This window comes from Varanus komodoensis, unplaced genomic scaffold, assembly GCF_004798865.1.
Source record: "Varanus komodoensis strain SLA01 unplaced genomic scaffold, ASM479886v1 scaffold12, whole genome shotgun sequence".
In the NCBI taxonomy this organism is placed as follows: domain Eukaryota; kingdom Metazoa; phylum Chordata; class Lepidosauria; order Squamata; family Varanidae; genus Varanus; species Varanus komodoensis.
This window is the reverse complement of record NW_025335349.1, coordinates 9930351-9943376: the sequence shown is the minus strand read 5'-3', so window position 1 is coordinate 9943376 and position 13026 is coordinate 9930351. Positions and strand designations below refer to the sequence as shown.

The following is a 13026-nucleotide window of genomic DNA, read 5'->3' as shown; positions in this document are numbered from 1 at the left end:
CATGTTAGTTCCAGAAGCATGCAGCCCTTTGAATATCCAGGACCTATGCCATTCAGGCCACTAAAGATTAAAACAAGCATTTTGAGTTTCTGGGGTGGCACTGAGAGAAGCAAGAGGAAGTGAGAGACTGATAGGACTATGCATGCATGCACTTCAACCAGAGTAGCTCATTGGTGAAATGATCAGGGAATATTGTTTATATTTTGTTGCATAAAATAGCAGTTGTTTGACCTGTCACTTGTTTATAGTCCGGATAGGAAAAGAAGATTAATAAAACCACAGATGAAAGCTGAAACCCCTGCTGCACTTTCAACCTCTGTACCTGCACGTTCAACATCCTTGAGAAACATAGCTGCCCAGATGAATGGAAAAGCAGTTGATTCCGTGACTTTAGTCCGAACTAGGAGTACTAGAGCAGTAACAGAAATGGCTGTTAATGAACAGCCTTCCACTTCTTCAGGAGGAAAGCCTTTAACTGTGAAGCCTAGTGGCACTGTTGTATCAGGGAAAACAGGTGTGTAAACTTGCTAATTACCTTTTCATCTTCTAAATCTGTAATATCATGGATTCCATTGTGAAACAGTCCCTTCTGGCATGTGGTGTCCAAATGCCAGAAGGAGGGTATTCTCAGTGCTGGCAACCTTTTCCGGGTGTTGCCTTTCATTCTTTTGATACCTAGAGAAGTTTTTTTTTTAATTCACCCAGGCCTTTAAAAGAATTTGATCTTCAAATATGGGCTCCATTCTGGTGTATAACGTATTCTATATTTTAAAGTATAAACTGGTTTCCTTTCTCTCTTGCTTTGTTTTTGCAAGTTGAAAAGGGTTTTATAGAGCTCATTTGTTTTGTTCTTGTGTCACTGACTGGGTTTGCACAACATGGGTGGATGGATTCACAGTGGATCATTGTGTTCTGCAGACTCAGAATGTAGCATGTTAATTGGCCTGAAGTTACCTTGTCACCCTATGGCTTGTAGTAGGGATTGTTGTACCCGTTGGACTGTTTTTTTTCTATTCAAACTCAAGTGACTGATTCTGTGGTGGATACAGGGAATCAATGAGTGAGCGGTTCTTGCTGAGCTTCTCTAGGACAGTGGCACTTTGGAATGAATTTAGTTGTTCAATAACTTCTTTCCCCCCCTCCACATGTGCTGGATGCACACAGTGTGATTTACCTAAAAATGATTTATCTGTGTTGTGTGTGGCTTCCTGTGTCATCTGAAGCGGGCAAAGTGACTTCAAAACCAAGCCAGAACCCATAGCTTGTGGTACCATCCTGGGTTGGTTTAAGACCCATTCTTTGCTGTGCGTGTCACCTAGATTAGATAACATGGGTAGCATCACACTGCCTGAATGCTAGGCAGATCACCTACTGCACACCTGGCATATGTGAGGAGTGGGAAGAGGTCACTTCTCTTCCCACCAATTATTGGAAGTTGGCCAATGGCTTAGTCTCCCTTTTGATCACATGTCCTTTTGCAATAGTTATCTTATATTTATATTGTGCCCTTGTTCATCTTGCAAGGAATCCGGGGTGGTTTACAAGTTTCTTCTACCTTCCCATTTTATCCCTGCAACAACATATGAGGAAGGTCTGGCTGAGAGTCCATGACTGGTTAAAAGTCACCCATTCAGCTTCATGGTTGAGTGGGGACTAGAATCTACATTTCCCAGTGACAGACCCTTGAATGTGTCCAGGTTACACATTTGGGCAGCTGTCTGTGGTTTGCCACTCAGGTGGAGGACACTGAGAACAGTCAGGTATAAACAAACAAAAGTTAGAGGATCTTACTGGGAGGGATGATATACATACCACCTCCTTTCCCTGGCAGAGATCTCATGGCTTCACTTCTTGCTTGACAGCTCACCATTTGACAACTGACAAATGATAAACAAAGCAACAGATTGACCTATTTGAAGCCCTGCTTTGTCAGTGTACATGGATGGTGCCTCTTGTATTTCAACTGGAGGCATCATCCCATGGCATTGATGAGGCATGGGTGCACATTTGGGATAGTTAGGGTTGTGTACCTGCACACCTCTGGAAATCAAAAGAAACATTAGTGGAAAACAGAAAGGGTGGCAAATGAGTGACAGCTGCTCTAATGTGTCACCCGAACAATTTGAAGTGAGGTTGTTTTGGAGATTGCTTTTGTTTTTTGCAATCACTGAAAAAAGGTTAAAAGGAGGAAAAAAGATGTGGCAATTAGGCTACCAGGCAATGCAGGGAGAAAAGAGAGATCCTACTGTGGAGTTTCCTGGGGATACCCACAGGAGGACCAAGTAGGAAGGAGTGGAAGGCAACCCATACTGAGCCTGAATCATCCAGTTTATTTACAGGCTGGATTGCCAAGTCATGTGAACTCACCCATTGGAGTTGCATTTATTATAAGCTGCCCAGAACACATACATTACTTCTATGAAGCATAGTGACCCATATGAAGTTAAAAAAGAACAAACATGCATATATTATTATGTAAATTGTATAGATCAAGAATTATGAATATTGTGAAGCTCTAGAAAAATGTAGGGGATGAGGGAGGTGAGAACTGAAAATATCTTAAATGGATCCCCTCATAATTTTTCATTGAAATGCATTCATGATACTAGTTAACTGAAAGTACTTACTTGTTAAGTAGATAGATACGTATTTGTAGAAAATCTTGATAAATGGATTCTTCTGTCTAGAGGAAAAGTTCTCATAATTTTGTCTCCACAGTGCTAGAGAATTCCACCAAACATTCCAAGAATCAGAATATGCTGTCAGTCCCTAATCCAACCAACTACACTCACAACACGAGGAATAATACAGCAAGAGAAAATGTGGAGAAAGATAAACAAATTAAACGCAAACTAAAATCAGCCACTGTTAGCCCACCAAGTAAGTTTATTCTTTTAATTTTACATGATGATTTATGAGATGGGTGGGTTCATACAACATGAGAAGCTGTAGTGAAATCTTACTGTTGTGGGTCTGTTGTGTCATCTGGAACCAGTTCTGGAGTTCCTACGTGGTAGAATTAGTTTTTTGAAACCATGGAGAGAATTTATCATACACTCATAGAATAGTAGAGTTGGAAGGGGCCATGAAGGCCATTGGGTCCAACCCCCTGCTGTTGCAGGACACAATTTACACCATCCCACTCAGATGGCTGTCCAGTTTTGCCTTGAATGTCTCTAGAGCCCACAACCTCTCTAGGCAACTGGTTCCACTGCTGTTTTATGATCTGTTCTAAGGTTTCCATACTTCACTACAGTTTCACTGAACCTCTGGACCCAAGATTGCCATTTTACCATTGTTGGTATGAAAGACCATAGAGTCCTCCAGTAAGAGCAGCTGCAGAAGGCTGCTGTGTGGCATGTAGACAAGACTAGGAAAAGGATGGGGCTTTCACTCATGGGGGCTTAAAGGATGTGAGATGAGGCTGGGAGGCAGCAATGGGCAGTGATACTGCTGGCTGTGTAACCACATGATCATCTGACAGTCAAGTTTAGGCAAAAAAAATCACAGGATAAGGAAACAGCATAGGGTGGTTTACTGCACTGTGTGAACTGCGGTCAGTGTGTACTTAGAACTGCCTGCTTAAACTGATTGGTCTGTCAACTGAAACTCTAGTTCACTGTTTTCTAGGAACAACTTTTGATCAAACGGCAAATTTAATCTGTGACAATTTCAAATAGCCACCTATTAAGCAGCTCTCCACTTTATTTACTATTTAATGGTGCCTATATTAAGAATTTCATAGCAATGCAAATGTATTTAAATGTAATTTGTTAGCACAGAGAGCTAAACGTAACCCTCATCTGGAATACTGTGTCCAGTTCTGGGCACCAAGATTTAAGAAAGATGCAGAAAACTTAGAAAGGGTCCAGACCCTTGCCAACAAAAACAATCCAGGGTTTGGAAACACGCCTATGAGGAGAGACTGAGAGAACTGTGTTCAGCCTCAAGAAGAGAAGACTGAGGGAGGACGTGATGTCATTCCATACGTACCTCAAAGGCTGTCACAAAGAGGAAGGTCAAGATCTTTGTAGGACACAGAATAATCAAATTGTGAGAACCCAGGTTCAGGCTAGATATCAGGAAAAGTTTCCTCACTGTCAGAGCAATGTGACAGTGGAACCAGTTACCTAGAGAGGTCATGAACTCACCCGCGGTAGAGACATTCAGAAAGAAACTGAACAACTGTTATAAAGATTTGTATTGCACCTCGCTGGATATCCAGTTGGTCTCCAAACTGGATTTTTTCTGCTTTACCACATTGTGTACAGGTTCTTAGACTACCGTGGTGGCATAGGAGCCATAACAAAACTGCTTCTTCTCCCACTGCCACTGTAATAAGAAGCCCTGCCTTAGGTGGGAAATTTATGCTCTGCCTCTTCCTTGCCTCAGCATGGTCTCAGGCTTCTCACACTGTTTTGGCACAGGGAAGGAATAACCATAAGCTTCCCTGTGTTGTTAAAATTAACAATACAGTCTAAGAAATCAGAACAAGTGCGTGATTTATAGTACTCTTGGGAGAAAATAGGGTTCATATAGCATAGCAAGGACCCTCATCTTGGTGGCTTTTTCAGAAGTGAAAGTATCCTCCTTCCCCTGCAAAGCAGTTTCCAGGCCTTCCTTTCAGATTTACTGGAAACTGGTGCAGTGCTTAAAGATAGATTGAAGTCAGTGTCTTCTTCCTTAAGAACCACATATGTATCAAGACTAAATGATGCATCTTTGCCCATCTGACTAACAAGATAGCACCCAGAAATACATGCTAGAGGAAGAGTGCCACTTGTTTCCTTCTTGTGTAACATAATGGCCATGGAAGGCTCTTTGCTATGAAGCTGTTTTGCCTTTCTGTTGCTCAGCTGATTTGCCCACTTTGGCTGACTTAGCTTTTCTTGGTGATACCACAGTTACCTGTGTCCACCACTGAGGCACCTTTTTCCTAGTCCTGCTAGGCAGCTCAGGGAAGCAGGAAGGGGATGTTTGTGCTTTGAATGAGCATCTTGTGGTATCCTTGGTATGAAAAAATGAGTTGGGTGGGCAAGTTGAATATGCCAGCTGTCTGGGAAGTAACACATTAAAAATATGAGAAATTGGTCCCACTTTTAGCATGTCGAGTCTGTCTAGTCGAATTTTATATGGCTTCCCGACATGTTGGTGTCTGATTGGTGCAAGTGTGAAATGAGGTCATCCTATGACCTATAACTGAGGTTTTCCAGAATGACATACTTAGTTGAATACTTAGGAGAAGGAAATCCTCACCCACACAAACGTTAAATTTTAAATATAACTGAGCCTGTAAATATAACTGAGCCAGTTATATTTAAAATTTAACTAAAATTTTAAATATAACTGAGCCTGTAATGGTGTCATACTGTTCATGCAAAGAAAATGGCTGATGTTACCCTGTCTTTGTAGCAGATTGCAAGAATAATTCCATGGTTTTGGCATCAGGAAGCATCCAAGTTAATGGACATGGGGGACAATCTTCAAAGCCTGTGTTTAAGAGGGGTCCTGGGAGGAAACCCAAGATTGAGACTAACAACAGTAGCTGTGAAGTGGTGCACAAGAAAAGAGGGAGGAAACCAAAAAACCTGTTAATTGCTCAGCAAAAGAATTCAGGGCAGAGTACAATCCAACCTGCTAAAGACTTAAAAACAGAGGAAGCATCTGTTTCTACTGCATGCAACTCTCTTTCTGAAAATAATGTGAAGGAAGACTTGTTACAGAGAAAAGGGCGTGGAGGCAGAAAGGCTAAAAGAAAGCCACCAACACAACAGCCAGAATTGGAGGATACATTTTCTGCAGACCCTAAGATTCAGACAAGAAGCAGGAGGAAAAAGTCAGATGGACCCACTGAAGAGGAACCTGAGGAGTTTAAAGATTCTGAACCTCACATGAGAACTAGAAACCAGGGTAGGAGGACTGCCTTTTACAATGAAGATGACTCAGAGGAGGAACAAAGACAGCTGTTGTTTGAAGACACCTCTTTGACTTTTGGGACATCTAGCAGAGGCAGAGTCCGAAAGTTGACTGAAAAAGCAAAGGCTAATCTGATTGGTTGGTAACTTTAGCATTTAAAAATGCTAATAAATAAGGTACAACTGATGAATTAGTAGAACTAAGGATATCTGCTTTCTGCTGCTATTTACAAATGAGAATATGTTCTGATTTGGAAAAGGATAGCAAAAACTGAACATTTCTTTGAAAGAAGTATGTATTTTAAAAGTTTGCTATTTATTGCCCTTCGAGTAGGTTATGCATTTCAATTCATTTTGTTCAGTTGGTATCAAAGATTGTATAAATGACATTCTTGATTTGCAGAAAACTTACTGTAATTTTGAACAGTACGTAACCTCTATTTGATTAAAATAATAGAATTTTTAATGTAACGGACTGAAAACAGAACTCCTATTTTTGAATGAGCAAGGTACAGTACCTTTGTATAGAGTTTTAGTAACTGTGTTTTTCAGGCTCTTAGCAGAGTATGGCAGGGACTGCCATTGAGGACAAACACAGGATTACCAAACTTTGCTAATGATAACATTTGATTCAATAGTGATTGGGCACACAGCTTTGTACAAACAAATGTAGTGCAGGTTGTTTTATCTAGGTTCTGCCAGAGAGAGAAATCACAATATATAGTTATATATATCTATATACCTATATAAATATATCCACATTGGAAAAAGTTTGACTAATAAGTCTAATTTTTCAGACCCTCATTCTTGTATCAATCAAATCTGTTTATTGTGCCAAAGACTGAGAATCGGTGCAGTGGAAAAGTTTTGAGTGTCAGTGCAGCATACAGTTTTCAATTATGCTTATGACTCCATGTTCAAAATATACATTGTTCTAAAAAGTTATCTCTACTTGTACTTCATAGTAAAAACAGTTAATGCACTGGTGGATTCCTTTGATTTAAATTTAGACAAAATTTATAATTGAGTTAAAGAGTTCAAGGAAACTGCAGGAAAAGTGTGAGATTCTGATGTTTACGTTATGGTCAGATTGATTTATTGTTTCTGTGAACTATGTTAAACTGACTAACATTTCAAAAGAAGTGTATGTGTATATCTATATCAAGTATGTACACAAGCACATAAATATATTCAATGTTACCCAGGTATAATTTTTTCAGATTTTTTAGATAGTACTAAAATATTAAGAATTTTAAAATGTCATACTTTAATTTTAAGGGGAAGATTGGTTATTTTCAATTATTAAAGATAAAAAGGCCAAATCACTTTTTATGCAATCATGTTTTATACAGTATTCTCATTGCACATTGTTTTTCTGCACTTTTTACAGTATACTTATCAAGCTGACATAAGTCAATATACATCCTAAAGGAAAATCCCACTTTATGATTGTGCCTTGTATTCTATTATTTTGTGCATCTTTAGTAAGACTTAAGTTGTCTATTGTAAATGATAACTATATGACTTAGGGGAATGTATTGCTGTATGTACTGCTATGGGAAAAACCAGTTATTTATTTGTTTATGGTACATTTACTTATTTTATACCTTTAAAACAAACTTTAATACATTTTTATTGTTTAAAAGTATACTTCAGTTTTAAAGACAAAATACATATTAAGACAGTTGCATGGTACAAAAATGTAACCACGTTTTAACATATATGGGGGAAACAAGATGTGCAAAACGGAGTTGATTTTAAGCACCCTGGCCTGTGGTGGTGTGCGGCAGTGCACTGCATCTGTGCTTGCCTACCTGTCCAAAAGAAAGTTGATGCTGTCAACTTAACCAGTGCAGTTGAAGGGCGACCTTCCATGCGTCCACCAGTGGTAGGTGAGAGAAGGAGCTGAATTAATTTTTCTACCCCTCCGAATAGATTATTGGTTGTACCAAAGATTGTGGTACTGAACTTCTGTATGGTGCTAAATGCAGGGTTTCCAGTCCAATTTTGAGAGGTGCAGGTAGATTCAGCCATAGGAGCTGGCTTTGTAACACCCTTCTGTGCACACAATTCAGATATACGAACAAGACAGATAACTTGCTCACACTATTAGGCATTTGAGGGGTAAGGCTAACACTCATCGCGAACATCGCAAAAGTTCAGTCATGACAACTGGTTCTTAAAATGCATTTCTGCTTTTTTATTACAAATAGTCATAAGCATAAAATTACTAACTCTTAGTAGAAGGTAATCATCACCATAAACCCACTTTAGGATATGTGGGGCATGGAAGATTTTACTTTGGTTGATTGCTTAACTGCAGTTGCCCATTCCTATGTTTTTAAAAATGTAATTTAGCATTTTTAAGAAAGCTGAACTATTTTGTATAACTTTGTTTAAAATATTCAGCTAGTGACTTGATCCCAGTGAGACAACAGCCCACTATGAGGTTGGGCACTGCAGTGTGCATTATGAATGTAAAAGCACCAGATGGGTCTTGGTGTGGCTTGTTGTGTCAGCCAAGCCTAGGTCATGGGTGTTATTTGAGGGCTAAGTCCACTGTCTTGTTTTAGGGTTATGTGGTTATACTACAACAAGCCATGGCAATTCCCAGCCACAGTATGCATATTCAGAAGAGCAGCTAGCACACACCACAGCCCTTATAGCTAAATTTACCCATGGTAAGCTGTTGGGTTGTGCAGATGGGCCCACAATTTCACCAAATTGTGAAATACAAGGCAGTCTTCAGAATGCTACTGGCACAAGTCCCCTCTGCAGATCTATTTTCATTAGTATTTAAAAATAGTACATGACATGCCATAATGTTTTTTAAAATGAGTTTCTTAAACAGAACACATACATACTCATATTCCAGGCATTAAACTTGAAACCATGAAGAGGGACTATGTAAAGTAACAGTTGTTTCAGATTTCACAATAAATACATTATCTTATACCTAAACTTTTCACTGTTTAAGGAGGCAGTCGATTTCAGATGTCTGATTTCCTGATTATCTGCATTGTAATATATAAAAAAATCAAAGCAATCATGAAACTTTATTGCTGTAGCTACTCCATTTAAAACTGTGTCTCACTTGGCATGTTTATGTATATACTTATATACAACCAATATGTGTTATGTAATGTTGGAGAATGGAATAGTACACCTAACGATCATAGTGTCTGAAAATTACACATTTCAAACTGCAAAAATCAAGCGTTTTATTTGCAGCAAACAAGTGTATTTCCCCTCCCATGAATAATCTGTACTGGTTCTAAGAATTATGTTGACCTTACTATTTTTTCAATAATTCATTTTTGTAAATTGGCTTATAAAACTGTTGCTGTGCTAGATTTTCTGAATAAGTGATTCAGGTTCCATTGGCTTGACTTAAATTACTGTCCATAGTTGGATTTGACTGATTTGCAAAATTCTTACTGTACCAAAACAGAAAAGAGCTTTTTACCTAGCACATTTTAATATGAGCAATAAACACTGGTTCAGGAATGTTGTGATGGAAAAATAACTATAATGAAATGTGTTCTGGATAATGCTATTTCAAACAAAATGTAATTTTATGGCATATTTACATGCGAAATACCACTTAAATGCCATATCTGTTGGTAATTATGGCTGCTCACACAAGCTGTTATCTTGGAAACTTGGCAGTAATGAGAACAAATGTCAAATGTGGTCTTCTGATACAGGGTGGTCCATTAGTTCCATAATGTTTGTTAAATTAATACAATATTAACCAATGGTTAGTACACTTTGGTATCTTAATAGCAGAGCATTCCATGTTATCTAGGAAAGAATTTGTTTCTCACTTCAGTAATAGCAATCCTCCCATTTCTTGTTTGATAAAGCATTGGTTAGCAGGTTTTGTTTTTGATGGTTTCCCAGGAATTAAGTTTGAATGACATTAGTAAAATATTGGGTATTGAACCAATGATCTTCATTGTGCTATGAGTGGTGATGCAGCTTTACAAGATCTGTCTTCCTATAGTGATTAGACCGTTATGAGGTAAACTTGCACATTATTTGTACCATACTGTCAATGAGTGATCATTCAGTTGTTAAGTTAGTATTACTTTGGATGAATCTTTGTAATATACTGTTTAAAAAGAACTCATGCAGCATGAAGTACTTATTCTTTAAAAATAAATGGGCACATATATGTATTTTAAGTAGATATGTCATGTGCTGTGTTCCAATACAAAGACCTGGTTTGGATGATTAAATAACCCATGGTTGGTTAACTGTGGATTGTTTGCAAGCATTCAGGAGCAAGAAAATATGCTAGCTCCCAACCATTCATCTACTTCTGCTTGGCTTAGCAACCCAGAAATTAGCCATTTCTGGGTTGCCATGACACCTGAACTAGTACTCTGGCTTCTTGTGGGAGAAATAACCCAGAGTTTTAACCCTCTAAGAAATAATGGGTTAAAACTTGACTAGTTTTCCGGATCACGGCAAACAACCCAGAAATGGGACATTTCTTTGTTATTTAGCCAAACCAGTAGAGTAGGCAAGTGGTCAGTGCTAGCATGTCCGCTTGCTCCTATGTTCACAACCTATGGTTTGTTAACCAAGGGTTGTTAGATAGTGCAAACTGGGAAAATGTAACAATGTGGACTTTCCGTATCACAAGCTTTAGTATGTCTTGTTACTTATCATAGTTATAAACCCCAGCCAGAGCTCCATGCCCATGCAGCTCTTGAATACTTGTTTCTGTGAAGAGAGCAGATTCCAATGTGCTGAAGAACATGCATCCTCAGCTTTGAAACGAGCTCATTATTTTCCTTAGTGTTCTATCTAATGAAGGGTTCGGGCACAATCCAGGTTGTGCTTTGAAGAGCAGTGCATGCAGGAGTTTGATGCCCCGAATTTCTCTCTCCCCATCAGCAGTCCTTCCACAAGTGGAGAACTGCTCTTGTGTGACAGCTGCATGCCTCACAGTGTATGTAAGGGACTGACTGGATCAGGCTTCTACTGTACACTCTGATGTATGTCTTAATCTTGCACTTCATATAGTTGGACCTAAGCATTCATCTGATAAAAGGGCTGTTTAGTTTCTGCTGTAAATAATGTACATGTATGTTTATACTTTTTAAAAAACGGTGTACATTTCATATATAGTGGCCAAGTCTGGAAATTATTTCTAATATAACAAAATTTGGTATTGCATTTTTAATGTGTTAACTTTACATAATTTGTATTTTAATCAAGATTTTTGATTACTATTGGAAAAATTGTGAAGCAAAAAAATTGCTTAGATAGCTCTCATACTTTTTCCTGTTCAGAATAGAACATTTTGGAATAGAAGGTACCCTCTGTTTCAGGAAGGTTACATTTATTGGGTGACATCCAACATAACATTAGTATAGAACTTCTTAGCACAGGTGTTGGATCATTAGCGGTTTTGGTTGTGCAAGCATAACTCAAATGTTGACTTTGCCTGTAACACATAGTTGACAACAGTTTCCACTACAGAAGAGTTTTTGCACTAGTGGACAGATACCATTGGATACAACCCATTATAGATTTTTGGGTTTTTAAAAACAAATAGAAGAGACAGCATTTTGATGGCAGCAGTAGCATTAGCTATGCTGTTAAAAAGGCCAAGCCCCAAATGTAAATAATTTAGGAGCCATTTATGTCTAATTAAATGCAAGTAATCACTTTTTTTGGTATACAAATAAGCAAATGCTCAATACTGGGATGTTTTTAAAAATGCAAATAATTGCATCAGGAACTCAGAAATCATTTTTACGTGCATAAAAATGGCTAAAAATTCACCTTAAAAGATAAAATAGTAAATTGGTAGCCTTATACAGAAAGCATTTTACATGGTGTATGTATCAAGTCACACATTTAAAATGTCTAGGCTGTTGACACACAATTGAACGTTACATTTTTGGACCACAACACTGCAAGTATCTGAAAGGTTCTTGAGTAAATTCTTAAATTCCTGCCACTTAAAATGTTGAGATGTATAATGTAGAGCAATTTACGGAAATTGTTTGGAACATCTTATCTTTGAAACTGACACATTTTAAAACTATGTTTTTTGGGGGGGTTTGTACAGTATGATGTAAATCCCAAACATGACATACAGTTTTACAATAATTTTTGGTTAAATCAAGTTTAATTTCTCTTAGAAATCTGCTTTATCATGTTATGAAGTGCAGTCTCACCTGGATGAACAGTGCCCTTTCTTTTTGTAAATATTGATTGAAACTTTTATTGTTATGTGAAACACCTATGTGGGTTTTGATGAATAATACTTGGAATCCTTTTATACAAACTAGAATGTATGTGTAAGAATTACTGTCACTGCAATGTAGTAACTACAAACCTATTTTTAAATAAATAGAAAACTCGTTTTTCTAAGCTATGTGTTTCTGTCATTGTCATGTGTGAATTCTTGAGGAAATTAGCAATGACTTGAGTTCTGCAGAATTTTGGTGGTAGTGGAGGAAAAGGCAGTCATCCAGTTTTCCCTCTTCCCCTTCACAGTAAGCAGCGTTTACTTCTCATGCTGTGCTGATGGGTTGGGGAACCCCACCCCCTTGCTGCATAGTGTGAGGCTGGCAGGAAGAGAACTTGTCTTACACCCTTCCTCTAGTAGAAAGCTTCTGCTGGATACCAATGTTATATGAAAACAGAAGGAAGCCTGGGTTAGAAGGGCAGCTCTGGATTCTACGTAATAGGCTCCTGTGCACTTTTTAAAATCAAAGTGAGTAAAATATAAGTACTGTATAAATCAGCATATGAGTTGTAAGATATGGTCAATATTTTGGGATGTGTATGTGGTGTTCGTCTTATGACTGGCATATAAGACAATTCCCAATTATTGCTTTGCTATTTTTGGTTTCAAGGATCATTTTATATGGTAAATGACTGGCTAAAATGCAATACTTTTGCTAATTAAACTGGTTCATTTGACTCCCATCCTTAGATATGTTCATGTAATACAGCTTTACAAATACTGTTGGCCCTGTTCACACACAACAGTGGCAAATTGGACTAATTTAGTCCATAACGACCTGCTACATTCAAAGGTGTCATATAATTAAGCTCCGCACAGCCCAGTTGTACATTGTATAAT

The 13026-nt window shown here is 38.1% G+C and overlaps 1 protein-coding gene across 4 annotated transcripts in view; it reads left to right on the top strand.

Moving 5' to 3' along the window:
* Nucleotides 1-12316, top strand: part of LOC123019102 (pleckstrin homology domain interacting protein) — a 108674-nt gene extending 96358 nt beyond the window's left edge. For 3 of the 4 annotated variants that reach the window (XM_044421637.1, XM_044421634.1, XM_044421638.1), the window contains 3 exons: nucleotides 249-514; nucleotides 2719-2880; nucleotides 5413-12316. In XM_044421637.1, coding sequence (XP_044277572.1) covers nucleotides 249-514; nucleotides 2719-2880; nucleotides 5413-6062 — 1078 coding nt within the window. In that variant the 3' untranslated portion in view covers nucleotides 6063-12316. The remainder of the gene's footprint in view (nucleotides 1-248; nucleotides 515-2718; nucleotides 2881-5412) is intronic. The other variant, XM_044421636.1, reaches the window with a different exon arrangement.
* Nucleotides 12317-13026: the final 710 nt, after the last annotated feature.